At 56.5% G+C, this 26,863-nt stretch overlaps 1 protein-coding gene across 2 annotated transcripts in view; it reads right to left on the bottom strand.

Annotated features, from left to right (window-relative positions):
• The window catches only part of OSBP2 (oxysterol binding protein 2), a 77,725-nt gene extending 51,605 nt beyond the window's left edge, over positions 1-26,120 (bottom strand). Inside the window, exons 1-3 of one of the 2 annotated variants that reach the window (XM_061370462.1) lie at positions 25,861-26,120; positions 17,658-17,735; positions 2,749-2,957 (exon numbers count right to left, since the gene is read on the bottom strand). In XM_061370462.1, the coding sequence (XP_061226446.1) occupies positions 2,749-2,957; positions 17,658-17,735; positions 25,861-26,120 (547 nt within the window). The remainder of the gene's footprint in view (positions 1-2,748; positions 2,958-17,657; positions 17,736-25,860) is intronic. The other variant, XM_061370464.1, reaches the window with a different exon arrangement.
• Between the last annotated feature and the right edge of the window lie 743 nt (positions 26,121-26,863).

The following is a 26,863-nucleotide window of genomic DNA, read 5'->3' on the forward strand; positions in this document are numbered from 1 at the left end:
CTCAGAGGGCTTGTTGAGGCTCCCCACTCACCTGGCAGGGGCTTGGGAGCTTAAGGGTGACTTTAACCTGCTGTGCATCCCTGTGAGGGTGCTGAGGTGCTGGCACAGGGTGCCCAGAGAAGCTGTGGCTGCCCCATCCCTGGCAGTGCTCAAGGCCAGGTTGGACACAGGGGCTTGGAGCAAGCTGCTCCAGTGGAAGGGGTCCCTGCCCGTGGCAGGGGTTGGAGCTGGAGGAGCTTTAAGGTCCCTTCAACCCAAACCAGGCTGGGATTCTGTGACTCCAAAGGACATCCCCTTCCCTCTCCTGGATGCTCCTTGCATGCTGAAAAGCTGCTTCACATGTGAGACTGCCCCAGGGCTCAGCAGCAGAGACACAGCAGCAGCAGCTGACTGGAACCCAGCCTTCTCCACAAGACTGGAGCATCTATAAGGATGCTCCTCATGCCCTTCCCCAGCAGGACAGGCAGTGTTAGAAGCAAACCTGCTTCACTGCTCTCCTCACCTATCCCCTGCACTGCTTTCCCAGTCTTCTGGCCGCCCAGAGCCATCAATGCCCCCTCCTTGCACTGGGAATCTGATTTAGACTCAAGTGAACCTAACACAGATTCCTGCTTTTCCTTAACTGAAAGATCTCTAACTGGGACAAAACACCATCAGCCCAGTGCACATTGGAGTGTAAAGTAACCCACGGCCGTCCCCAGCTGTAACTGCACAGCACAAGGGCTCAGCACCTGCTTAGAGAGTCTTATCCCCTTGGAGCAGCTCAGGAAAATCTGGAAAACAGGCGTTTCGGTTGGTCTGTATCTCCCATCCCCTCCCTGGCCTGGATCACTGCAAAGAGCTGAGTCAGCACCGCTGCTGCACCATCCTTCCCGGGAAGCAGGGCCCCAGATGCCTGCAGTTGGGAAGTCTCTGTGCCTGCTGTTTGGATGTAGACACACCCCATAGTGACTGCGCCTGGCTCCAGGAGCTGCCCCAGCATCCCCCATCACCACATGCCCAGCAAGGGGATGGTGAAGCCCATACCAACCTCTCCCACACACAAGATCCTCTTCCAAACACACACCCAGCTTTGGACGTGCTTCCCACTGTGGGATAAGTGGCATTCCCGGGACTGACAGCCATCCCAGCATAACATCATGCTCTGCCAGGCAAAACTCTCCCCTCTCCATTGATATTTCCACATGTGCCAGAGCTGGAGCTCTGAGGAGCAGAGCTCACAATACTGCATGTCATGAGTCCCACAGACACCAGTGCCCCAGAACACAGCACACTGGAACAGGGAAGGGAAGCAGGGAAGTGGCTCAACCTCTGCATGACCTGGAGGGTTGGCTGAGGAGACACAAGTCGGACCACATCACCAAGGACCAGGGCTCTGCTCTCCTGCAAGTCAAACTGCTGGCGCTCTGGCTTGGTGCTGCTCTCTACAACACATGACATCAAGCACAGGCTCTGCCCCCGGCAGCCAGCATCCCAAGGGACCATCCCACTGGCACATGGACAGAAACATGAATGCGCTGCCTTCCAAACCCATGGTCACACGGGTTTGATGCTGACTGTGTGATTTCCTAAGCCAGCACGTTACGGAGCAGCCTCCATCCACACAGCCACGGTGTGCAGTGGGTTCTGTGCACCAGCAGCAGCAGTGCCCCTGGGGAAGCACAGGTTTGCACTGAACCAACCCCAACCTTCCCTGGAATGCTGAGCTGCAAAATACTTGACTTATGTATCCATATCCTCTGCAGTCCATAGCACAGAGCAGCACCTGCAAGTGTCCCCAAGCCCAAACCCACACCAGGACAGAGAGATGCTCCATGAGCACTGAACCAAAGGAGCTCCAGGCTGTGCTCCAGGACCTGGAATGGCACAGTATCTGGTCTCAGCCTCACCCACACCCTTCCTACAATATTTAGGGCATTTCTGAAGCTACATTTTCCTTTCAGGCAGAGCATTACAAAAAGCACAGCTGATGTATTGACTGACATCAATTCTCTTGTACAAGGCCTGGTTTGCTTTCCCTTTCAGCTACTGGAAGCAGTGCTAGCTTGTGGAAGAAAACCAACTGTTAGTCCCAGAAGAGCTATGAACACTGAAATACTTCTGTAACACTGCTCAGCACTGAACAGAGCCATCACACAATGAGCAGCAGCGATGACACCCTGGGGAGGAGCTGTGTAACAGGCACAGCACTGGGACAGCTTTACAGATCACAGCCATCCCAAATGGACACCGACAGCCCCCAGCCCACAGCGGGGTGGTGGATGGAGAAGGAGGAATGTGCACGGGGGAAAACAGCTCAGCTACATGTGTGTGTCCTCCATCTGCCAGACTTCCCTGAGTCTGGGTGAATGTGGAACGTGTGGCTCCAGCACCCTGTCATGCACTGGTGCTCCCTGTGGTGCCTCTTCCAGTATCCCCCATCCACACAGACCAGCACAGAGTCTCCGGGAGACACATCCATCCTGCCTTGAGAAGCATCATCATCAGCTCATTTTGACTGCTCCTCTACAACTTACAGCCAGCACCAGGGACTCTGCAGACCTGCCCAATGCTGCACAACCAGAGGAGATGACGTCTGGTGCACACAATGCTGTTTAGAACCCTTTGTGCCTGTGTAACACCATCAGCTCTGTTTAATTACGCACGACACAGGAGCTGCCAGGCTTTCTGCACGAGTTAGCAAGCACAAAAGCGCTGCTGTACAAGGAGGTTTTAGAGAGGACCAAGCTGCAGGGTCACAGCCTCTACCTGACTGGTTGTTCCTCATGCGGATGGCTTTGGCTTTGGCCAGCTCCAGGGCCGTGACCCAGCGCTGCCTCTCCACTTCCGAGTTGGCCTTTAAGTGGTAGGTCCTGCCCCCGTTGGAAAGCACGATGTTACAGGAGTCCTCGCTGTCGATGTGAGCCGTGGACAGGTTGATGGTCCCGCGACACGTGTGGGCCATTTCTGCCTGCGTCCTGCAGAGGAACAGAGGGAAAAGGAAGCGTCAGCCCCCCTGCACCCGGCCTGTCCCCGGAGCACCCGGCCACACCACAGACACCCATGGGCACGACCCCAGCAGGAGGTAAGGACAGCAAAGGCACCACAGTCAGACAGGCTTCTGCAGCAGAGGAAAAAGGATGGGCTGAGGCACCTCAAATACTGTGTTCAGCTCTGGGCCCCTCACTACAGGAGAGACATTGAGGTGATGCAGTGGGGCCAGAGAAGGGCACCGGAGCTGATGTGCTAAGATCCTGCATGCATAGATCACCATGTGAAAGGCAAATGGAAGCAACACAAGTCCTGAATCAGCTGTTCAATTAAACACCTTTAATACTGCCAAAATGCATAGAGTAATAGACTTGTCCAGCCTGGAGAAGAGAAGGCTCCTGAAGGGGAGACCTTAGAGCAGCCCCAGTGCCTAAAGGGGCTGCAGGAAAGCTGGAGAGGGGCCTGTAGGGACCATAGGTTAAGTCCAAACCCAGTGCACAGCCCTGTTACATTTGCGTGCAGGAGGGGAGTGAACTGGCACCAAATGAAATCAAGCGCTGATTCTCACTTCCAAAGTCACCCTCTTTGTGATGCAGCACACACTGATGTGTTCCCAGGAGGGATTACTTCCCCCTTCAGAGAACTGCTAAAATGATTTTCTCCTGTACACAAAACAGAGGTCTCCAAGGTGACTTCACTCAATCAGCTCCAGTCACATTCCCAACCCAGAACACCATTTCAGGCCAGGTTTTTGTTCTGGAAGCTCCATTGCCATGCCAATCTGCACAGAAACCAATCCCTATCCATCAGCACCCCGACACGAGGCAGGCACCTGACCCAGCCCTGAGCCAACAACCAGTGACTCCTCTGTGTGCATGGGGAGAGGCAGGAGGCAGGGGTGCCCTTGAGGAGCACCGCTGCTGGGGTGGAGCTGCTCAGTCCCAGCAGCAGCTCAGCTCTTGTGTAACACAGCCCAGGCACATCTGACCGGCACTGCCAGCTATAATCCCAGTGCTGCACATACGGGAGAGCAGGTTGCTCCAAGCCCCTGTGTCCAACCTGGCCTTGAGCACTGCCAGGGATGGGGCAGCCACAGCTTCTCTGGTCCAACCTGGCCTTGAGCACTGCCAGGGATGGGGCAGCCACAGCTTCTCTGGGCACCCTGTGCCAGCGCCTCAGCACCCTCACAGGGAAGAGCTTCTGCCTAAGAGCTCAGCTCAGCCTCCCCTATTTCAGTTTAAACCCATCACTCCTCGTCCTATCGCCACAGCCCCTATTTTGGTAAGGACAAAGTGCCTGGAGGTGTTCATGGCCTGGGCTCACCATGAGAGGCAGATCCCACAGCAGCACCCCAAGACCCGAGCACAAGACCTGACAGACTTGTTCTGACTTTGGCTACAGTCCCAGGCCAGTGAGACGTGTCCCCAGCACACTCAGTGCCCTTCATCCTATCACTACACTCCAATCAACCCTACCCAGGCTGGACGAGGTTCTGGGTGACCTGATCTAGTTGAAGATGTCCCTGCCCATGGCAGGGGGTTGGAGTAAATGAGCTCTGAAGGCCCCTTCCAATCCAAACCATTCCATGATTCTGTGATGGATTTGCCTTCAGAGATCTATAATGAGAGCTGTACAGGAGGAGGATGAAGAGGAACGCCTCACAGGGAGCACTTCCCAACGGCACAATCAGAGATGCTGGGCATCTCCTGGAACACAGGATAAAGGCTACCTGTGGGTGTTAGAAAGCAGCAGGAGTAAAGAACATCCAGCAAGGGGGAAGCCAATGACCTGGGTGAACAAAACCCCTTCCCCAGAGCCCAGCAGCGAGATGCTCAGAGCCCCAGGGCAGCTCCATGCGAGTCCTGAGGTACCAGCTCCACTGGGAACACAGCTCAGACTCAGCAGCCATCAACTGCCCAGCACAGATTATTCCCCAAATCCCTCCTGTGGCAGGAAAGGGGCTTCCCTGTGAGGGTGCTGAGGCGCTGGCACAGGGTGCCCAGAGAAGCTGTGGCTGCCCCATCCCTGGCAGTGTTCAAGGCCAGGTTGGACACAGGGGCTTGGAGCAAGCTGCTCCAGTGGAAGGGGTCCCTGCCCGTGGCAGGGGCTGGAGATGGAGGAGCTTTAAGGTCCCTTCCAACCCAAACCAGGCTGGGATTCTATGAATCACCAGGAAGATTTCTTACTCTAAAAGGATCAATGCACTGCCATGATGCCAGCAGGCCCCTATTTCAGCAGCCAAATCTCTGGCAGCATGCAGGGATCCCAATTCCTGCACACACCAACCAGAGGATGCTGCTCTGAACACAGCTGAAAAGCTGCTCCAGCTGCTTTCACACCACAAACCTAAACATACAGAGCTTGACAAGGCAACTCCTCAGCATCAGGTACTTAAAAAGGCTTTTGCTATAAAACTCCTGGAGTCTTAATTTTAGCAACTCCCACTCTGCAGCCTGACAGATGAGCCACACAGCGCAGTGCAATCAGAGAACAGCAAGTCACCATGTAAAGCCCTGCTTTCCAGTTCTGAGGCTGCTCAGGCCGCCAGCGCTATGCAAAAGATGCTCCAAGACATCTTTCTATATATAAAACCCTGAAACTCCTTTGTAAGAGCTCTGAAGACAGACTGATAAACAGAGCCAAGGGAAGAGGGGGGGATGTACAGAATAAGCTGGGTTTCATCTCTCAGCTCCACAGCTTTGCTTTCAGCTATATCACAACAGCCCAACATTTACCTGCAGATACTGGCACGATGCTCACAGGGATATGTTAATTACAGCTGTGTGGCTCTGTGGGAAGTTAAGAGGGTACAGCAAGAAATGGGGAGCTCCAGAGCTCACACCCTGCTCCCAGCCACCGCTCACGTACAGCAAGGAAGCACGATGGATGCTCCTAGGATTTGTCTGCTACGATGGAGCTGCTGTAGCGAGGCCAGAGGAGGCCATGGGGATGCTGCGAGTGCTGGAGCAGCTCTGCTCTGGAGCCAGGCTGAGAGAGCTGGGCTGGGGCAGCCTGGAGAAGAGAAGGCTCCTGAAGGGGAGACCTTAGAGCAGCTCCAGTGCCTACACCTTCAATGCTAAATCCCCATCTTACCACTCTCCCAGCCACTTGCTCTGCAGTGAAGAGGTCACTGAAGGGCTCAAACCTGTGTCCATACCCACCTCCCCTGACAGCCTCGGTGACCACAGGGTGAGCAGCACCCAAGGCCTCCTGTTCTATTCCTGCACATCCTTCACCCAGGGGTTTTGCTCCCCATGGCTGCTCCACAAGCACATTTGGGCACATCCATGAGAGGCTGCACCTGAACCTCCAAGGCCTCTGACCACACACTTTGGGGAATCCACCCTGGTGAGAGCAGGGATGCTGGAGCCAGCACGTTCCCAAGCAGCCACCCGAGCATCCTTCCCTAGGGAGAGCAGCACCCAGTGTTTGAACAGGAACTGCTGTGACTGCAGCGCTGGCAGCAGGCACCGCCAGACACGCCAGGCTTCTCCAGGTTGTCCCTGAGCTGCCTGCTCCCTGTCTGCCAGCCAGGAACCATTCCAGTTTAAATGGCACTCACAGGGAAACCTGCTGCTGCTGGTGCTGCTGCTGTGCAGCCTCGCAGGGGGGTTCCATCCCTCAGTGCTCTCTTGAGCTGTCACAGCTCACACCAGGCAGCTGATGCTTTACAAAGCTTCCTGCCCACGCCTGGGTTTAGAGCGTAGGTGAGGAACAGCCTCTCCAGCACCACCACAACAGCCGGTCCCTGCAGCTCCTGTGCTTCGGGTGGGTCGATCAACACAGCCCAGGGAAAGCCCCTGTGTTCAACCTGAACACTGCCAGGGATGGGGCAGCCACAGCTTCTCTGGGCACCCTGTGCCAGCGCCTCAGCACCCTCACAGGGAAGAGCTTCTGGCTATGGTATGAAGCTGGACACAGATCCCAGACCTCGAGGAGCTTTTGGCTGCCCTATGTCAACACAATTATGGACCCAGGCTTCTGCAGGGCTGCAGATCACACCCCAACCCCAACCCCAACACCAGCACAGCCAGAAGGAAAGGCTGCACCATTCCAGCACAAACCCAGCACTGCAGGGCACCCCCCCCCCCAGCACACTGGGAGATCTGGGGAGGGTGAGGCTGATGAACGCATTGGCCTGGAGCTGCCGGTGCACCTCTGGTGTCAAAGCAGCTCAAGGACCCCACTCACACCTCAGAGCCCAAGAACTGAAGGGTGCTGCAGCAAGACAACTGTGCCACCCACCCCAACACCCCCCTCCTGCTGCCCTCGCTGCAGTCCCGAACCCAGGCAGCCCAGCATCCCCTTAAGCTGAGCACTCACACGCCACCAGGTGAACACCACCGGCGGCTGCATCAGTTCTCTCAGAGATGATGAGGATGAGCGTTTCCATCCTGATCTATCCAGAAGAGAGCATGGCAAGAGACACGCACAGGGCAGCACATGGGCTGCAAAGCAGCACAGCCAGGAGGCAAGGCCCCAGTTAGAGAGGGAGCCCTGGTCCTGCAGCTGCTCCAGCTTCCCAACAGCACATCCCATAGGGAAAGGGAAGTCCCCGCACTGGCAGCTCGGGAGCAGCAGAGCACATCCCAGCCAGGAGCCCAGAGGGTTCCTCTGCAGAGCAAAGTGGAAGAGCATCACCCTGCAAAGCACAGTGGTCCAAGACCCTGCATCACACAAGGAAGAAATCCTTTACAATGAGGGTGGTCAATGAGGCACTGGTTTCCCAGAGGTGATGGATGCTCCATCCCTAGAGACATTCCAGGCCAGGCTGGATGTGGTTCTGAGCAGCCTGCTCTAGTTGACGATGTCCCTGCCCATTGCAGCAGGTGGGAACTAGATGAGCTTTGAAGGTCTCTTCCAACCCAAACTGTTCTATGGATGTAATGGTGAAATGCAGTGTTGTAACTACAAGAAAAAAACCCAAATGCACATCGAGGCTCATTTAAACGTGGGTGGTGTGGTGATCAAGTGGTACATCACAGAGGACACCCAGCTATAAACAGCTCAAAGCATCCCCCAGCTGAGCCTCTCACTGATGCCATTTCTACCAACATCTCAATCCAGGCATTTAATCCAGGAACCTGCACAGCTCCCAAGCCCAGGTTTGTCCAACAGGATATTTCATTCCCATTAACCCTGCACACAGCATGAAGGCCATTTTCTAGCAGCCAAAGTGTAGATGTTTGACCCCTCTTACCACCCCATACCTGATTCACTGGGATCTCATCTCTGCCTCCACATTCTCAGGTATTCAGAGACCTGGAAACATTCAGAAGTTCAGCCAAAAAAACACTTCTTAACTCCTGTCCCCTGTGCAAGAGAGGAAATCACAGGATCATAGATCATGGAATCCCAGCCTGGTTTGGGTTGGAAGGGACCTTAAAGCTCATCCATTCAATTCCAACCCCTGCCATAGGCAGGGACCCCTTCTACTGGAGCAGCATGCTCCAAGCCCCTGTGTCCAACCTGGCCTTGAGCACTGCCAGGGATGGGGCAGCCACAGCTTCTCTGGGCACCCTGTGCCAGCGCCTCAGCACCCTCACAGGGAAGAGCTTCTGCCTTATCTCCAACCTGAACTTCCCCTGCTTCAGTCTGAACCCATCACCCCTCATCCTATCGCTCCAGTCCCTGATGAAGAGTCCCTCTCCAGCATCCTTGTAGCCCCCTTCACACACTGGAAGCTGCTCTGAGCTCTCCACGCAGCTTCTCTTCTCCAGGCCAAACAGCCTCAATGTTCTCAGCTTGGCTCCATACAGGAGGTGCTGCAGCCCCTGCTCATCCTCGTGGCCTCCTCTGGACTGGCTCCAACAGCTCCATGTCCATCCTGTGCTGGGCCCACCAGCGCTGCACACAGTGCTGCAAGTGGGGTCTCAGAAGAGCAGAGCAGAGGGGCTCATGCTGCTCATGCTCTGGGAATCAGCCCAGCACCTGGGAGGAAGCTGGAAGCTTCCCAGCGGACACTTCACTGCTGCTTCCACCACCCACCTCTCCTAGCTCAGAGACTAACACCTATTCTTCCTTTTGTATCTTCATGGTTTAAGTTGAAACCACCTTATCCATCCCACTTTCCCATCAGACTGGAAAACATCATCTCATGGACTAAGTGAAGGACCCTGCAGCCACAGAGAAATCTTTCTACCAGCTGCAAGACTGGGAAATACCTTTAGAAGCTGCAGAGGCTGCTGCAGGCAGAGGCAGGGCCAGAAATGAAGGACAGGGATACAAAATCAGCAGAACTGGGCAAGGCAGGAGATGGGGACAGAAGAGGAGATAGCGCTGGATGTGGAAGAGCAATGCTTTGCAATGCTTTCAGCACCTTTCTCCGTTAAGATGCTGCAGAGCAGGCAGCACAGGGGCCATCAGGCTGATCCCCCTCTTAACGGAGTATGACAATTTCTCCCAAGGGATTTGGGTCCATTACCAGGAGTCAGGACCACGCAGAAGATGAGGCGGCCACAAGCCTTTGTGGTGCAGGAAAAGCCATTGGTGCCCTGGCACCAATGGAGCAGGGCTCTTCCCATGGGATGTTGCTCTCTGCTCGCCTTCCACAAGGCACAGACCGGCTGTGGACGATGCACAAGGGTTCCCACAGGGAATTCACAGCCTAACCGGGGTGAGGTGGAGCTCTCCATGCCCCAGGCACACCAGCGGTGCCACAGCACAGGGACAGGAGCCACGCTCCCCATCTCACCCCAGTGACAAAGGGCTGTTGTGCCACCACCAGCACCCCAGCAGCTTCCAGCACTGTGCCACCAGTGCTCAGGGTGCTCTGAGCCCCAGCAGCTCCTCCACACTGAGACCTGGTGCTCCATCCTCACCCTGCCCTGCACATCTAAAACACCCCTGCAGCGCACGTTACAGACACCCAACTGCAGAGCACCCCATGGTGTGTGTCCCGTGAACTGGGTTTTGCACATCCTTTGGTCAGAACAACCGGAGCACGCAGCCAGTGACCTCCGCATGTGCTTTCAGGCATGAGCAATCCCAAATAGCACTTTAAAACTGGGTTCCTGTTGAGGCCCAACACCCACGTGCCTGCAGTTAGGGGGTGGCAGCACGCACACCAATCCCCCCCTGGTTCAAGGAGGAAGGGTTTTGATGCTGACTCAATGCCAGCACACAAATGCCCCGGAGGAAGCGGGCGCGTGGCTCGGGCAGCGAGCAGCGTTCCCTGTCAGCACATCCCCAGCTGCTTCGGCTCGCACAAACCACAGGCTCCACGTGACAAAGAGCTCGGATCATGTTGTTTTCCTTCCTCTTTTTGCCTTCACCAAACCTACCACATCACAAAGCAACCCCAAACAAGCATATGGCCAAGTGCTGCGCTGAGATTGCTGCAGAAACACCCGATTTAGTGCTATTTAAAGGCCAACTAATCCGACGCTGGCCACAGTCAGGATGGGCACAGATTAGGAACGCTCAGGTTCCAGGGACAAAGCCTGCAATTCCAGCTGTGATCCTCATCCCACAGCACAGGAACTGCCCCCCCCCCAACCCATCCAGCAGGCTCGCAAGCTGAGGCTGGGTTAAGTCCCTAAACGCCCCAAGGACCCAGCACTGCAGAGCCTCAAACAGTGCTGCTCAAGGAAGGATTTAGGGGTGACCTGACTAAACCTCCCCTAGAAACACAGGGATGCAGTAAGTGCAGCAATGTGGACTTCACAGCTCTTCCCTGACCAGACCACCTCATACATCTGCATGCTTTGCCAGCAGTGAGTTTTCCATGACTCACTGGTACATGAAGATGCCTCCAACCTCAAAGTGCTGACACCGGCAAAACGGGCTTGTGAGATGTTGCATTAAACCTTTATGGCCCAGAGCATCCGGGATGAGCGCAGAGCCTTGTCCTGCACTGCAGTGCTGGGAGGAGCACATACTTCTGATAAATAACCTTCATCCAGCTCACTTAGAGGTACGGTTTTCTCTTTGGGAAGCACAGAGATACAGCACTGGGTGAGGAGAAGCTCCCCATGACCCACAGTGAGCACTTGAGCCCAGACCTCCCCCATATGCTGGGCTGCACCCCCAGAGTGTGAGCAGCAGCTCAGGGAGGGGATCCTGCCCCTCTGCTGTGCTCTGGGGAGACCCCCCCTGCAGCCCTGATCCAGCTCTGGGGCAGCAGCACAAGAGGGACCTGGAGCTGTTGGAGCGAGTGCAGAGGAGGCCATGGGGATGCTGCGAGGGCTGGAGCAGCTCTGCTCTGGAGCCAGGCTGAGAGAGCTGGGCTGGGGCAGCCTGGAGAAGAGAAGGCTCCTGAAGGGGAGACCTTAGAGCAGCTCCAGTGCCTAAAGGGGCTGCAGGAAACCTGGAGAGGGGCTTGGGACAAGGGCCTGTAGGGACAGGCCAAGGGGAATGGCTTGAACCTGCCCGAGGGGAGACTGAGCTGAGCTCTTAGGCAGAAGCTCTTCCCTGTGAGGGTGCTGAGGCGCTGGCACAGGGTGCCCAGAGAAGCTGTGGCTGCCCCATCCCTGGCAGTGTTCAAGGCCAGGTTGGACACAGGGGCTTGGAGCAAGCTGCTCCAGTGGAAGGGGTCCCTGCCCGTGGCAGGGGTTGGAGCTGGACGAGCTTTAAGGTCCCTTCAACCCACACCAGGCTGTGACTACAAAAACTCAGCTGTGATAAGGTGAAAATAAGTCAGCAGCAGGGCAGGACAAGGTCTGACAAAGGGACTCCTGTTTGGTCATTTATGAAACAATTGAAAACATAAAGTTAAAAACCCAAAACCCAAACCCAGTTACCGAGAGCACCCCGTGCCCCCCCTCCCAGCCGTGCTATCTCCTCTCCCCTGTGCAGAGGCTGGGGGTGGCCCCAGCTGATAAGGGCACGAGCCCTGTTAACAGGGCACCAGCAGAGCTCTGGAGGCCGCTGCCGTGGGCGAGCAGCTTCACGTGCTCCCCAAGGTGACCCAGCTCCTTGCTGAGCCGGCAGGAGCAGCTCTCCATGCTGGGGTGACACCACACACACAGCCCTCCTGCACCACACCACTGCCCCTGCATGGGGCTAGGAGCAAGCTGACTCAGCAGAAGCAGAGACACGGGTCCAGCCTTCCCCTCTGCACATCCTGCTTCTTCAGAGGTCAGCTTTGGCAGCTCCCTCCCTTCCACACCAGAATCAAGTTGCTGGTTAGGGGTCATGAAACTGCTACCCCTGGCTGAGCAGAGGAGGGAGCGTGAACCTGAGAATGGAAACACTTCTGTATGTGCAGAAGGTAACTCCAGGTTCTCCATTACTTACGAAGGGATCAGTGAGCCTCCAAGGCCATGCTCTGAGGCATGCAGGGGTCAGCGATCCAGTGAACAGTGTTTGGTTCCATAAGGAAGGACTGATGAAGCAGAGAGGGGAAACTGTGAGCAGGCTATTAAAGCATGTCTGCAATGTGAGTGCATGGGGCAGGGGGACACAGGGTAAGATCTTTCCCATTCCTTACGACACAACCCAAAAAATAAACTTTGGCAGCAGCTTGTCAGTCACTAGAGATGCCAAGAGCTTCCATAACATAGAAACTGAGAGTTAACTGCTTAGTGACCCATGCTTCAGATGGGGAGTCCTCTGGGATCAAACACTGCAGGTGCTCAAAGGGCCTTAGAAAACCACTGCTGGAGATACCTGACACATCCCCACTCTGGAGAGACACTGAGCACCCTGCATCCAGCTCTGGGGCAACAGCACAAGAGGGATTTGGAGCTGTTGGAGCGAGTGCAGAGGAGGCCATGGGGATGCTGCGAGTGCTGGAGCAGCTCTGCTCTGGAGCCAGGCTGAGAGAGCTGGGCTGGGGCAGCCTGGAGAAGAGAAGGCTCCTGAAGGGGAGACCTTAGAGCAGCTCCAGTGCCTAAAGGGGCTGCAGGAAACCTGGAGAGGGGCTTGGGACAAGGGCCTGTAGGGACAGGCCAAGGGGAATGGCTTGAACCTGCCCAAGGGGAGACTGAGCTGAGCTCTTAGGCAGAAGCTCTTCCCTGTGAGGGTGCTGAGGCGCTGGCACAGGGTGCCCAGAGAAGCTGTGGCTGCCCCATCCCTGGCAGTGCTCAAGGCCAGGTTGGACACAGGGGCTTGGAGCAAGCTGCTCCAGTGGAAGGGGTCCCTGCCTGTGGCAGGGTTGGAGCTGGAGGAGCTTTAAGGTCCCTCCAAGCCACACCAAGCTGTGACTCCGTGATTCTCAGCTGTGTCACCTGCAGGACCCAATGCCCAAAGCCAGACTTTAAGCACAAATGCTTCAAGGCCTCTTCCTGACCAGTCCCATCTCCATCCCATCAGCCTACAGGGATGAACACAGCTCCTCAGGGGCAGCTCAAGGCAATCAGGGTTGAAGCACAGAAGAAAGTTACAAAGACTAGAACAAGGTGTTACTCTGAGAGTTTATATAGATAGATGTGTATGCATGATAGAATTACTTCACGCTGTATCACATCCACTGTACCATGTCATATGTATTACCAGTAATACAATATCAATCAGATGTAATATTACAATGCATGCTGTAATTTGTCACTGAACTCAAACAGCCCCAAGCTAGCCCGAGGTGACAGCATGTGTCTGCATCCACCTGCACAAGGGAAGTGCAGGAGGACAGTGGGACCACTCCTGGCACTAGGGACACCCCATTCCCCGAGCCTGCACATGGGAATACCCATCTGTAGGTTATTCCAGGAACTCCCCTTAGGGATCCATGACACACATGTGCTATGGGATCACTGCTTTGGAGAGATGCTGTCTGTGGACACGAGTGTGGGTCACCAGGACCGCAGGAGTTAAATGTGTGGCCAAGAGGGCAGGCGACGGCAGTGACCTCCCCAGGGCCCTGCTGGGGTGAGTTTCAGCTTGAAGCCAGTTTCCCAACAGCTCACACCAGACTCTCAGTGCTATTCCAGGGCATGTGGTGCAAGACAACTCCTGCGGCACCAGGAGCTGCTCAGAGCTTTCCAATGCAGAAACATCCCAACTGCTTCAGCACAGCCCAGACCTGTCCCCTGCCCCTCTGGGGACAGTCAGGCACCAGGACCAGGCTCACAGACAGCGCTGCACAGGGCACCACACCTGCTCCACAAGCTGCTACCCCATCCCTCTCCTCCATGCAGGCAAAGCTGGCACCACAACAGCATCGCTAGCACTGCAGTCAGAGTCACTGCTGGCCAGTTCTTTATAGGAGAGGAGCAGCTCTGCTCTGGAGCCAGGCTGAGAGAGCTGGGCTGGGGCAGCCTGGAGAAGAGAAGGCTCCTGAAGGGGAGACCTTAGAGCAGCTCCAGTGCCTAAAGGGGCTGCAGGAAACCTGGAGAGGGGCTTGGGACAAGGGCCTGTAGGGACAGGCCAAGGGGAATGGCTTGAACCTGCCCAAGGGGAGACTGAGCTGAGCTCTTAGGCAGAAGCTCTTCCCTGTGAGGGTGCTGAGGCGCTGGCACAGGGTGCCCAGAGAAGCTGTGGCTGCCCCATCCCTGGCAGTGCTCAAGGCCAGGTTGGACACAGGGGCTTGGAGCAAGCTGCTCCAGTGGAAGGGGTCCCTGCCTGTGGCAGGGGTTGGAGCTGGAGGAGCTTTAAGCTCCCTTCAACCCAAACCAAGCTGGGATTCTGTGATCTCAGCAGCTGCTTTGGGGAGCCCAGGTGCAGTGCAGGGGCTGCTGTACAAGTGCCATGAAGACAAAGCAGCTGCTGAAGAGCAGAACCAGCCTCTGCCCAAGCAGGCGCTTTGCCGGGTCAGACGCCTCTGCTGGGGTCTGGGGCAGCAGCAGGATTTCCCCAGCAGGTCCCACAGCCCCAGTGCGGCTCCAGGCCCTGGTGCTCCATAAAGGGCACCAGACCCCTCTGACCGAGCGCCCGTGTCCAGCAGTTCCCGTCTCGGGGCAGGAACAGTTTATTTATAGAGCTCAGGCTCAGCAGCATCCATTTCCATTTCCGCAGCAGCCATCGAGCGGCTCCGACAGCTCCAGCCCCAGCCCCAGCCCCAGCCCCGCTGCTGGCACACAACAAAGGCGATGCTGTTTGTCAGCAGCACATTGTGAAGCGGCCGGGGCGAGCAGGGAGCCTGCAAACACAGGGGCAGCAGCACCGTGCCAGGGCAGAACACATGGAAGGGGAGCAGGAAAAGCAGGGGGATGCTCGCTGCGGGGCTCTGCAGCTCCCGGTGCACTCATACACACCCCAGTGCGGTGTCACAGGAGGACACTTACACCTCTGGAAACAGGTATTGACCACAAGGAATGCTGCCTTCTGAAGCCTCCCCACAGCCCAAGAGATGGCTTCTGCTGCACAGCTTTAACGTAGAACATATTGAAGACCAAACATCTATAGAATCACCGAGTCCCAGCCTGGTTTGGGTTGGAAGGGACCTTAAAGCTCCTCCAGCTCCAACTCCTGCCACAGGCAGGGACCCCTTCCACTGGAGCAGCTTGCTCCAAGCCCCTGTGTCCAACCTGGCCTTGAACATGTGCCTTTCAGAGGTGCACTTGTACTGACTTCCAAGCCTCAGGCTGTCCTTCCCTCAATCCAGATTGCCATGGAACAAGGGAGTCAATGCCACACACAGGAACCACCTTCACTCCTGGCACTGCCAGGGCAAGCCATAGATGTGATGTGGTTTCTCTTCACCCTCCATCAGTACCCAAACAGTGAAGGTAAACTTACCAAGCTTCAAGCATCCGAAACCAAGGACTGACAGAACAGCCCTTCATCCAGGGCTGGAGGCACCGCAGGGCCATTCTCCTCCCCAGGAGCAACCAGATGAGGCTGCTCAGGACCCTGTCTAGCCATAGCTTGAATATAGCCAGGAGTTTCCTTCACCTCTCCAGCCCCCACCCCAGTTCTCAGCCCCCACTCCCGATTAAAACACGTTTCCTTGTGCCCATGTAGGATTCCCATGCTCTGGTACCAGCCCATTGCCTCACCCCATCACAAGCAGAGCTGTGTCCTCTCCACACACTCCCACCATGGGCAGCAATCAAACCTTCACCTCCTCTCCATCACTCCAGGGGACCCCACAGCAGACCCCCAGCCCTGATGGGCTGAGCAGAGGGCATGGTCCCTTCTCTCACCATGCTAACGCAGCCAGAGACACTGCAGTCCCTTCACAGCCCCTTGGTGTCCCCATGGACCCACCAAGGGCTCTTCTGCCTTCAGGCCAGGGCAGGGCTGCATCTGCCACTGCTGAACATCACAAGGATCCATCGCCCTGTTTCCCCTGCCTGCCACAGTCCCTCTGCAACCCAGACGTGCCTCCTCTCTGCCACATTTGCTGTCATCCAGAGCCCGGCTGTGCTGCACTCACCCGTTAATAAACACATTATAAAGCAAATACCAGGACTAATGTGGTGTCACATCTCCAAAGCAAACCTCAGCTGCTCTGTTCAGACACTACACACTAACTAGGAAGCCACATATTGGTTACTCCTACCCCATCCTTGGCAGGGTATGGCCACCACGAGCAGCAGCAGCACCACACCAGCTTCCCAAGGGGGTCCCATGTGCTGTCCCAAGCCCATGAAGGTACCGTAAGCTGACAGCACACCAAGCATGCACCACATAGCTTACACAGCACGCAGGTCACCTTCTGTACCACCACAAACTGGCTGTTGGCTTGAGCACTCTACTCCCTCCTGCTTATAAAAATGACACCAAAGAGACATTCATAGCTGGGGTGCCCAGCGACCTTCCCAACACAGACCCCATCAGCAAGGACAGGAACAATCCTACTTGGATAAAATAAAGGCACAGCTTAGTTTCACCAGAGCACACACTAAAACCTGCAGTGCTCTGTGCTCCATAAGCTCTCCTGGGAACCCCTCAGAGGGAGCATGGCAGTAATGAAAGTGGATAAACAGAATCCAGCTTCAGTCACAGGAACACACACACTGGGAAGAGCAAAGCTGGAGGGTCTCAGTCCTTGAGAAACAAAGGATGCGATTGCGAAGTGCACAGCCCTGACACATCACCACTGAGCAGCCACCTCCCAGTGCCTCCAAACGGGGCTGCAAACCACAGGCTCCAACACTTCACTAACACTGAACCAGCTGCAGGCTCAGCTGGCACCCGCCTGCTGCTCATCACCTCCACAGTCACACAGTCCCAGCCTGATTTGAGGTGAAGGGACCTTAAAGCTCCTCCAGCTCCAACCCCTGCCACAGGCAGGGACCCCTTCCACTGGAGCAGCTTGCTCCAAGCCCCTGTGTCCAACCTGGCCTTGAGCACTGCCAGGGATGGGGCAGCCACAGCTTCTCTGGGCACCCTGTGCCAGCGCCTCAGCACCCTCACAGGGAAGAGCTTCTGCCTAAGAGCTCAGCTCAGTCTCCCCTCGGGCAGGTTCAAGCCATTCCCCTTGGCCTGTCCCTACAGGCCCTTGTCCCAAGCCCCTCTCCAGGTTCCCTGCAGCCCCTTTAGGCACTGGAGCTGCTCTAAGGTCTCCCCTTCAGGAGCCTTCTCTTCTCCAGGCTGCCCCAGCCCAGCTCTCTCAGCCTGGCTCCAGAGCAGAGCTGCTCCAGCCCTCGCAGCATCTCCATGGCCCACCCTGCACTCACTCATGCAGGTCCAGAGGAGGCCATGAAGACAACCAGATGATTTTTAAGCCAAAAAGGTTCTTCTCTAACCACATCACCTCCCCTCATGCACAATCCATGTGGAGGTAAGGATGATGTCTGTCTGACTGGCACAAGCACATCTCCATCACCCATGTCCATTCTGCAGCCCAATACACCCAAACTCACCCCATCCTCCAGGCTGGCACCGGGGTGCTTTTCACACGCTTCCAAGCAGAGCCATCACTCCTGACAGTTGCTGAAGACCTGAAAGAAAAAGTTGGTGGAGCCACCCCTGTGCACTTCACAGGAAAAGAGACACGTCCAAAGCCCTGCAGGTTCCCAGCACCAGTGAAGGAGTTGCCATGGATCTCCTGTGCTGTGCAAACACTCTAATCCTGTGCTGGGACAAGGGCTGGGCACAGAGCATCAAACCAGCTGGGAAGAGCCTGACACTGTGCTCTGCAACACAGCCCAGCATCACCCAGTGCCCTGAGCGTGTGCCCAGCAGCAGGAGGCTCAGTGTCCTCCCAAGCAGCTCTGCTGCAGCCCTGGTACCACACCTGAGAGGCAGGCCAGGGAGAGCAGCAGCGTGCTGTGCTTTAGCAGAGCACACAGCCACCGTGCTCCACAGCCATACAGACTGACAGCCTGGGAACAAAGACCTTGTGCATGCAGAGCAGCAGCTCAGGGAGGGGATCCTGCCCCTCTGCTGCGCTCTGTGGAGACCCCCCCTGCAGCCCTGATCCAGCTCTGGGGCAGCAGCACAAGAGGAACCTGGAGCTGTTGGAGCGAGTGCAGAGGAGGCCATGGGGATGCTGCGAGGGCTGGAGCAGCTCTGCTCTGGAGCCAGGCTGAGAGAGCTGGGCTGGGGCAGCCTGGAGAAGAGAAGGCTCCTGAAGGGGAGACCTTAGAGCAGCTCCAGTGCCTAAAGGGGCTGCAGGAAACCTATGAGGGAACTTTAAAGCTCCCTCACACCCACAGCAGTTTGCGACTGTGCACAGCAGGACTGCTGGATGCAGGGCAGACACATGTGATAATTCCTCTCTTAACACACACAAGCTAGCCAATGCTCTTACCCTGCAAACATTCCATCTCTGTGCAGCCCTGTCTGCTCCACAATGAAAGTTGCAAGCAGCAGCAGACCTAGCAATCCTGCAATGTCACACAGGGATGAGAACATCACCTGGTGACAGCAGGAGGCCAGGAAGACAGAGAGGAACGTGCCACCTTGCCAAACAGCTTTGGAGCAAGCCCAGGCTTGCAAAGGTGATGTGAGTCCTGTGAGTGCCTGGAATAGGACCAAGGAGGACATTCAGAATCAAAGAATGGTTTGGGTTGGAAGGGACCTTAAAGCTCCTCCAGTTCCAACCCCTGCCATGGGCAGGGACCCCTTCCCCTGGAGCAGCTTGCTCCAAGCCCCTGTGTCCAACCTGGCCTTGAGCACTGCCAGGGATGGGGCAGCCACAGCTTCTCTGGGCACCCTGTGCCAGCACCTCAGCACCCTCACAGGGAAGAGCTTCTGCCTTATCTCCAACCTGAACTTCCCCTGTTTCAGTCTGAACCCATCACCCCTTGTCCTGTCACTACAGTTCCTAATGAACAGTCCCTCTCCAGCATCCTTGTAGCCCCCTTCAGACAGTAGAAGCTGCTCTGGGGTCTCCACACAGCTTCTCTTCGCCAGGCTGAACAGCCCCAGTGCTCTCAGCCTGATTCCATAGAGGAGGTGCTGCAGGCCCTGCTCATCCTCATGGCCTCCTCTGGCCCTGCTCCAACAGCTCCATGTCCCTGTGTTGGGGACACCAGCACTGCACACAGTTCTGCAAGGGGGATCTCACGAGAGTAGAGGGGCAGGATCCCCTCGCTAAGCTGCTGCTCATGCTCTAGGGATGCAGCCCAGGATACAGAACATTTGTTGTGCTCTTACCCCATTGCTGCCACTGCCAATGGACTCATGTCTGCCCCGTGGTACCACGCTTTCAGTTTGCATCTTTACTTGTGAGGTTGATTCCTGCATCTCCTGAAGGCTCAGCACTGGCCTGTGTGAGTCAGCAGTCACTGACCACACACACAGCAAGCAGCACATCCAGCTTTGTTATCCTCCATCCCTAATCCTGCTGAGCATCCTGCCGCCCTCAGACACCAACCCACGAATCGGTCACCATTAAACACGCTTTTCACCCTAAACCAAGGGTGGTACCAAGTGTAGCACGATCCCTTCCAATGTGCCACAGGAATGATTGCAAGAATTGAACAGCATCAGGAAGACGACCTGACGGGAACGTTACACGTGCAGTGAGCTCAGGTTTTGGAGCACTGTCCCATTTAGGGGATAAACCTTCAGGCTGTTGCAGCAGGACGAGCTCCTGCCCTCTGAGAGCAGCCTGGGGCTGCTACCATCTCAGGGTGATGACAGAGCTGCTGGCCACGAGCAGCAGATCTACACGAAGCAAAGGGTTCTGCTATCACCACATGCCAAAGTTACCTCAAATCACCCAAGCACATTCCAATGCAATTCATGTAAGGCACAGAACAATACAGGAAACATAATGGTCTGACTTGCTGCAAAATAGGAATCAACCTGCAGGTGACGGAAGCGGAGGTACTTGAGGAGCAATGAACCCTGCACACTGCTGGCTGGAAACTCCTCTTGAGGAGCTCGGGTAGGTTAAAGGGTTACTGCAAGGGAAAACCCTGCAGGTTTCTCACATTACTTCTGACAAGAAGGCTCAGCTCCTTCACCAGTGATTCACTGTGGCACAAACTGAAACCTGTAACTGGAGCAAGCAGGGTCACAGCTGAATTCCTATTACCCTGGCAAAGAACAGGCATAGGAGCTACAGCCGCAGGGCAGCGATGCCATCACCTCGGTGTGCAGGGGTTAAGTCATGCCAATGGACACAGCCCCAGGGTGATGGCAGTGTCAGAGGGGAGCAGCAGCCACCCCACAGCCCTGGGCTGCGACAGGCAGAGCTGACCCAGCACCAGCACATAGGGAGCAGCACAGGACCAGAGCACCGACCTTCCCCTGCCCCTGCAGAGGACGGGACAAAGGCTGCAGCAAAGGTGGAACCACACCAACAGGTTCTCCAGCAACTAAAGCTGGAGCAACTGAGCCCAGAAGGGAGAGAGGCACCTTCCTCTCCATAAACACCCCAGCAGCTGAGCCCACAAACATGCTTCAGGAGCTGCAGTGTGACAGCTCACAGTGCACATCACCTTGAGGCAGCAAGACAGGCTGGGGTCACTCTGCACAGAGCCACACTCAAAGGTACTGCCCCACTCAAAGCTTCAGCACTGCACGGGACAAACCAGTTGCTTTGCTACAGTTCCATCAAATGAAGCATTTGGATCAGTACATTTGAGATTGTATGGGTGGAAATAAAGCATCAAGATAGTTGATAGTTGTGCTGCTGGGATGTGCCAGGCCTGGCTGGAGCTGGGCAAGCACCGTGTCCCCAGTGACAGAGAGGAGGCTCCTCAGAAACAGGCAAAGGATGAACAAGAATGGACAGAAAGTGCCATGGGGATAAAGTGAGCGTCAGGTGAAAACAGGGTGAGAGGGAACAGAGACTGTGTAAAACAAGGAGCTCAAAGTCACCGCGCAGCTATGGGGCTGTCCTTAAAACCTGCGTGCTCCAGCACCCCAAGGATGGCCAGCAGAGGATAGGACATCCTTCCAATAGCTAAAGGGGCTGCAGGAAACCTGGAGAGGGGCTTGGGACAAGGGCCTGTAGGGACAGGACAAGGGGAGTGGCTTGAACCTGCCGGAGGGGAGACTGAGCTGAGCTCTTAGGCAGAAGCTCTTCCCTGTGAGGGTGCTGAGGCGCTGGCACTGGGATTCACTGATACTCAGCTGCTCCTATGCCCGCAGAGGGACCAGCTATTACAGAAACCATTCTAGGAAAGCATCTCTCTCCTCATTTTATAACATACAAACCAAATAGAAGGAAACCTTTTACCCCTGAGGGTTGTCCAGCACTGAACAGGGTCCCCCTGAGGCTGCATAACCTCATACCTCAGAGGCATTCAAACCTCAGCATCCTGGCTGCAGGGCCCTGGGTCAGAGGCTCTCAGAGGTCTCTTCTGCACACCCTCAACTCCTCCACGTCTCCAGCAGTGGAAGCAGTTCCCAAGCTCCTTCCTGATCCCACCACCTCAGCTTTCAGCTGCAGTCTCAGGGCAAGAAGCAAGCAAAGCCTCTCTGTGTTGTACTCCAGACCTTACAGCGCTCACCAAGGGTTGGCTGCTGGATACCAACATCAGTGAAGAATGCTGCTCTGGGGAACACCGAGCACTCACCCCAGGATGCGCGCTGCCCATGCCCTGCACCACCCCAGCAGAACCCACACAAGGCAGCTAAAGCATCCCCCTGCTGAGGGCTCTTCAAACACCAACCCCTGAGTAAGGGGGCTGAGGACCAAAGCCACAGAGAGCACAACACGAAACTCAAGCTCTTGGAAACCTAAGAAAGCAGCTTGGAGAAGACAGCGCTCACCTGGAGCATCACAAGAGCCAATGTCAATCTGTGATGAATTAATACCTCAAGATCCTCTCTAATCTCCTTGAGAACACTTATCTGTTCAAGGTGATTAGATTCTCCTGGACAGGCTCATTACAGCTAATGATAACTCTGGGAGTGGCAGCCTGCCAGAGCAGCTCAGAAAGAGCAAGTCAAGTAGAGCAGTTGTGCCCTGTGAAACTGCCTCCCTGCACAGGCATCATCTCAGGCATCACCTCTGCCCTGCAGGCTTCCAAATCAGCCACAAACCTTGGTCAAAAACCAGCCTAACAGGGACAATCAAGGGCATTACAATGGTCCAAGTGCTGGGACTAACCTCCTTCCGCTGAGCTTTGCTGACTGGGTGGGTTTGCTCAGTGTGAGCAGTGCCCGAGCACGGGGAAGCTGAAGTTCACTCCTACCCAGACAAAACTTAGCTACGACCTGTGCTTAGCTATGGGAACAAAGGCCTTGAGACCAGAGCAGACTGGGAGATGAAGGAGTTGCATCTCTTAGCAAGGAGCTACAACCTGACAGATAAGAGGAAATTTACAGCCAGCCTGGAGTCAAGGAAAGAACCCAGTGATGGATGTGGAGACCCCAAACCAAATTCCACTGCTGGACCAAGAGGCACATGAACAGTGTGTGGTGGCCAGGTGCAGAACATCAGGGTATAAAACCCCAGTGATCTCCTTGTCATGGGTCCATCCCCAGAGGCCCCAGCTCCTCCCATCCCTGTTCCACCCCATTATTTACTTCAGAATTGAATGCCCAAGACCCTGCTGGGGAACACCCAGGGAGGAGAAGTCTCCTTCCCACAGCTCCCTTGCTGTGTGCCTCCTGGAGCTCCCCAAGCCACATGCACCACTCCAGAGCAGGGGATTGCAATGGGAAAACTGCAAGAATTACTCAGCTGTTATCACTCTGCACAGCTTCAGAGCAGGGAATACGAAGCGAAAGCACATGACCTGCAGGGAAGCTTCACTGGCAGTGGGAGTTGATGTCTTCATAGATTTACAGAGATACAGGAGGATTTATACCATGGAATCACGGAATCCCAGCCTCGTTTGGGTTGGAAGGGGCCTCAAAGCTCCTCCAGCTCTGACCCCTTCCACTGGAGCAGCTTGCTCCAAGCCCCTGTGTCCAACCTGGCCTTGAGCACTGCCAGGGATGGGGCAGCCACAGCTTCTCTGGGCACCCTGTGCCAGCGCCTCAGCACCCTCACAGGGAAGAGCTTCTGCCTAAGAGCTCAGCTCAGTCTCCCCTCGGGCAGGTTCAAGCCATTCCCCTTGGCCTGTCCCTACAGGCCCTTGTCCCAAGCCCCTCTCCAGCTTTCCTGCAGCCCCTTTAGGCACTGGAGCTGCTCTAAGGTCTCCCCTTCAGGAGCCTTCTCTTCTCCAGGCTGCCCCAGCCCAGCTCTCTCAGCCTGGCTCCAGAGCAGAGCTGCTCCAGCCCTCGCAGCATCCCCATGGCCTCCTCTGCACTCGCTCCAACAGCTCCACGTCCCTCTTGTGCTGCTGCCCCAGAGCTGGATCAGGGCTGCAGGGGGGGTCTCCCCAGAGCACAGCAGAGGGGCAGGATCCCCTCCCTGAGCTGCTGCTCACGCTCGTGTTGGAAAAATGCACTCCATTTGTAAAGAAACACTTTAACTGGAAGCTTTAATTCAGCAGAACTCCCCTGTGAAACCAAGCAGGCAGCAAAGAGGCATCACACGGGGCTGTGAGAGCCCCAGTGAGCAGCTCCTGCTGCCCACACACAGCAAAGGGAGCTCCTGGTGGGCTGAGCTCAACTCCCACAACAAACAAACCCACCAGGGATCTCCACCAGGCAACGTGTTGGGCTGCTCCCTCAAGCAAAGCTCAACAGTGAGCGCTCAAACAAACCCCACAGCTTCATCTGCAACTACAGCAACACACACCGGGAGCCACTCGGGCAGCACGGCACAGCTTATGCAATGAGGATGATTTCAGCACATGAGCAAAGGGAGGTTTCTATCAGCTAGTCCCAGTAGCCTGCAGAGGAACCAGTCAGGGTGTCTACCAGGGCAATCACCTCCCAGACTCGCTACAGAGGCGTTAAAAGCCAGGGAGGGCAGCACTGAACCTGCAAAGCCTTCAGCAGCACAGGCAGAAGGGACCTCAGGCACACACCTTCTGAGCTGGGCTCAGCCCAAAGAACCAGAAGGGACAAGAGAGCAGCAAGAGACCTCTCCATAGTCATTCCTTGAACTCTCTGCACTCAAGTCAAACAAGCAGCAGTCCCCATGGCCGCTCACATGGAAGAGGACACATTGGAAGAGCTCCAGCCCAATACCTGGAGCTCTCTTGCTCCTGTCATTAGCCAGAAGGTGCAATTACAACACAGAGCAGTGTGAGCTGGCACGGCCACCAGTGAAGAGCAGTGGTTTTGAAGAGCATCACAGAAGCTTTATTCCTTCCATGAGAAACTTTCACCACGTGCTGTATCTCTGTGCTCCTGACTCACAGCCACATTCCAGTGCCGAGAGGGCAGCGCAGCAACCTCCAGCACTGCTCTCCCCCAGCAGCTCCTGAAGGCTCCCCGATGCAGAGCAGCTCCAACCCCTTCACATGCTGCTCACAAACCTTTCCTTGGGTGTTTCTGTTTGTTGTTTCAGCCTAAAACAGATCAAACGGCCTTAAAATAAACCCGGTCGTTCCGATCTAAAGTAACTGGGGAAGAAAGCCACTTGTTTGCTCATGGCTGACTTGGCAGCCACACAGAACAAGAAATACTCCGACACGGGCTCAAATGGAGCATTACAACTTCCCCAACCCTCCCAAGACAGGGCTGCTGGTGCAGACCTGGACTAGTTCAAGAGCATGAGCATACCAGAAGCAATTAGAAGGGAATTAGCCAAACTGCTGCGAGGGAACCACATTCTCAGGTGCATTACAGGGCATTCTTGTTGGGGTGGGATTTAAACAAGTCCAAGTAGAGAAACACACCAGTGCCCTCCTGAGCTGCTGCCCACAGGAAACGGGTCCCAGGTGTCCCTTTAGAGAGCTGCAGGGGTTTAACACCTTACAACAAGCTCCAGGATCTGCTTCAGGCTGGAGCATAGAAGGGAGCAGAAGATTAACTCTGTGCCCGGAGGATAAACAGCTTCAGTGCAGCTTCTACAGAGCTGAACGTGCTCAGGGGGGCTCGGTCCTTTAGAGGTGCGTTATTTCATAAAGCCGTAACCACCATTAACACCCATGCTCTGGAACAGAGCCAACACACACTCCACAACAGCGAAGGTGACAGAGCACTTGTGCTCCCAGTGACACGAATAAACGGGATCCTGCCAACGGGGAACACCCCCAAACCCCTCCAACACCAACACGTTGGTGTTACGTTTGGCCGGCTGAGCGCAGACAGGCGAGGAAAAGCACCAAGACAACACCGCTCTGGATCAGCCCTTACAGCCCCGGTCCCTGTGGCACCACCGCCCCACAGCCTGTCCCAAACCCATCCCCTGCAGTAGAAGCGGGGCAGGACTTGGGAGTCACCACGAAGCGCTGGGACCTCCCTCCTGGCCCCAACCCCAGCGCCACGGCCCCTTCCCACGGGACACGGCCACGCACAGCCCGCGGGGACGGCCCAGCCCCGGCGGAAGGAACCGCGGCGGCAGCAGGGGACAAACGCGGAGCAGGGCTGGGGGTGCCCGGGCTGGCGCCGGTGGCTCCGGCCGCGGGGGGGGGGGGGCGCCGCAGCCGCTGCAGCAGCGGGAGGCGGAGGGACGGGGCTGAGCGGGGCGGCCCAAGCCGGGGGCGCGGAACGGGCAACCGGGGGGAAAGGATTCGATCCCAGTAGAGGCACGACCCGCACCCAGCGGGTTCACCCCGCGGCCGGCGGACACCGCGCCCTCCGCGCCAGGCCCCGCGGTACCTGTAGTAGCTGAGCAGCCCGTTGCTGAGCACGAACCAGCGGCGCTGGTAGCCCTTCAGGTAGTTGGTCCACTTGAAGAGCCAGCCCTTGTAGGTGTCGGAGCCCGGCGCGGCGGGCTGCCCGGCCCCCGCCGCTGTGCCGCGGCCGCCCGGCTCGGCGCTCATGGCCGGCAGGTCCCGGCGGGCCAGGCAGGGCACGGCGCTGAGCAACGAGACCAGCCCGCGGGTACCGCTGCCGCACAGCGCCGCCGCCTTCCCCATAGACCCGCCGCGCTCCGCCAGGGGGCGGGGCCGCCGGCACGTGACGTGACGTGACGTGACTGACGCACAGCGCGGGAGGGGGGGTGGCGGTGCGGGCGCCCCCTGGCGGCGGGGCGGGAAAAGCCCCCCCCCCCTCCGCCGTTTGATGAAGCGCGGGGGTCCCGGAGCTGCGGCACGGGGGGATCCGCAGCCCCTGATGGAGCCCCGCAGCCAGCCGGGGTCCTGCCGTTGATCCAACACCTCTCTAATACCACATTAACCCCCTGGTAACGCTACTTGAGGCTTCAGCTTGCGTTAGGGGGTAAAAAGCACCTCAGCCCTTCTGCTGCCGGTGGAGCAGGGCCTGGCAGCTCCGGCTGCACTGCCCTGTCCTGGGCAGGGGGCTGCAAGGAAGGGCCCTGGAACACCTGGAGCCAGCCTGCTTAAATAGCAAGGGGAGCAGGGGAGCCTGTGGGGTAAGGCCGGGGAGCCCAGCTTCCCAAGGGAAGGACCGGCACAGGACATAGCGCTGCATGCACCCTGCTCGCTTCAGTCCTGGGGAGCAGAGGAGTGCAGAGCTCTGCGCCGTGAATCTAGAATCACAGTTCAGGATGGAGAAGACCTTAAGATCATCCAGTTCCAACCCCATGCCACGGGCAGGGACACCTCACTCTAAGCCATCTCACCCAAGGCCTCGTCCAACCTGGCCTTGAACACTGCCAGGGATGGAGCATTCACAACTTCCCTGGGCAACCCATTCCAGT

Source organism: Neopsephotus bourkii, unplaced genomic scaffold (genome assembly GCF_033783945.1).
Source record: "Neopsephotus bourkii isolate Nb327-2 ecotype Australia unplaced genomic scaffold, CSIRO-AGI_Nbou_v1 NB_1542, whole genome shotgun sequence".
Classification (NCBI taxonomy): Eukaryota; Metazoa; Chordata; class Aves; order Psittaciformes; family Psittacidae; genus Neopsephotus; species Neopsephotus bourkii.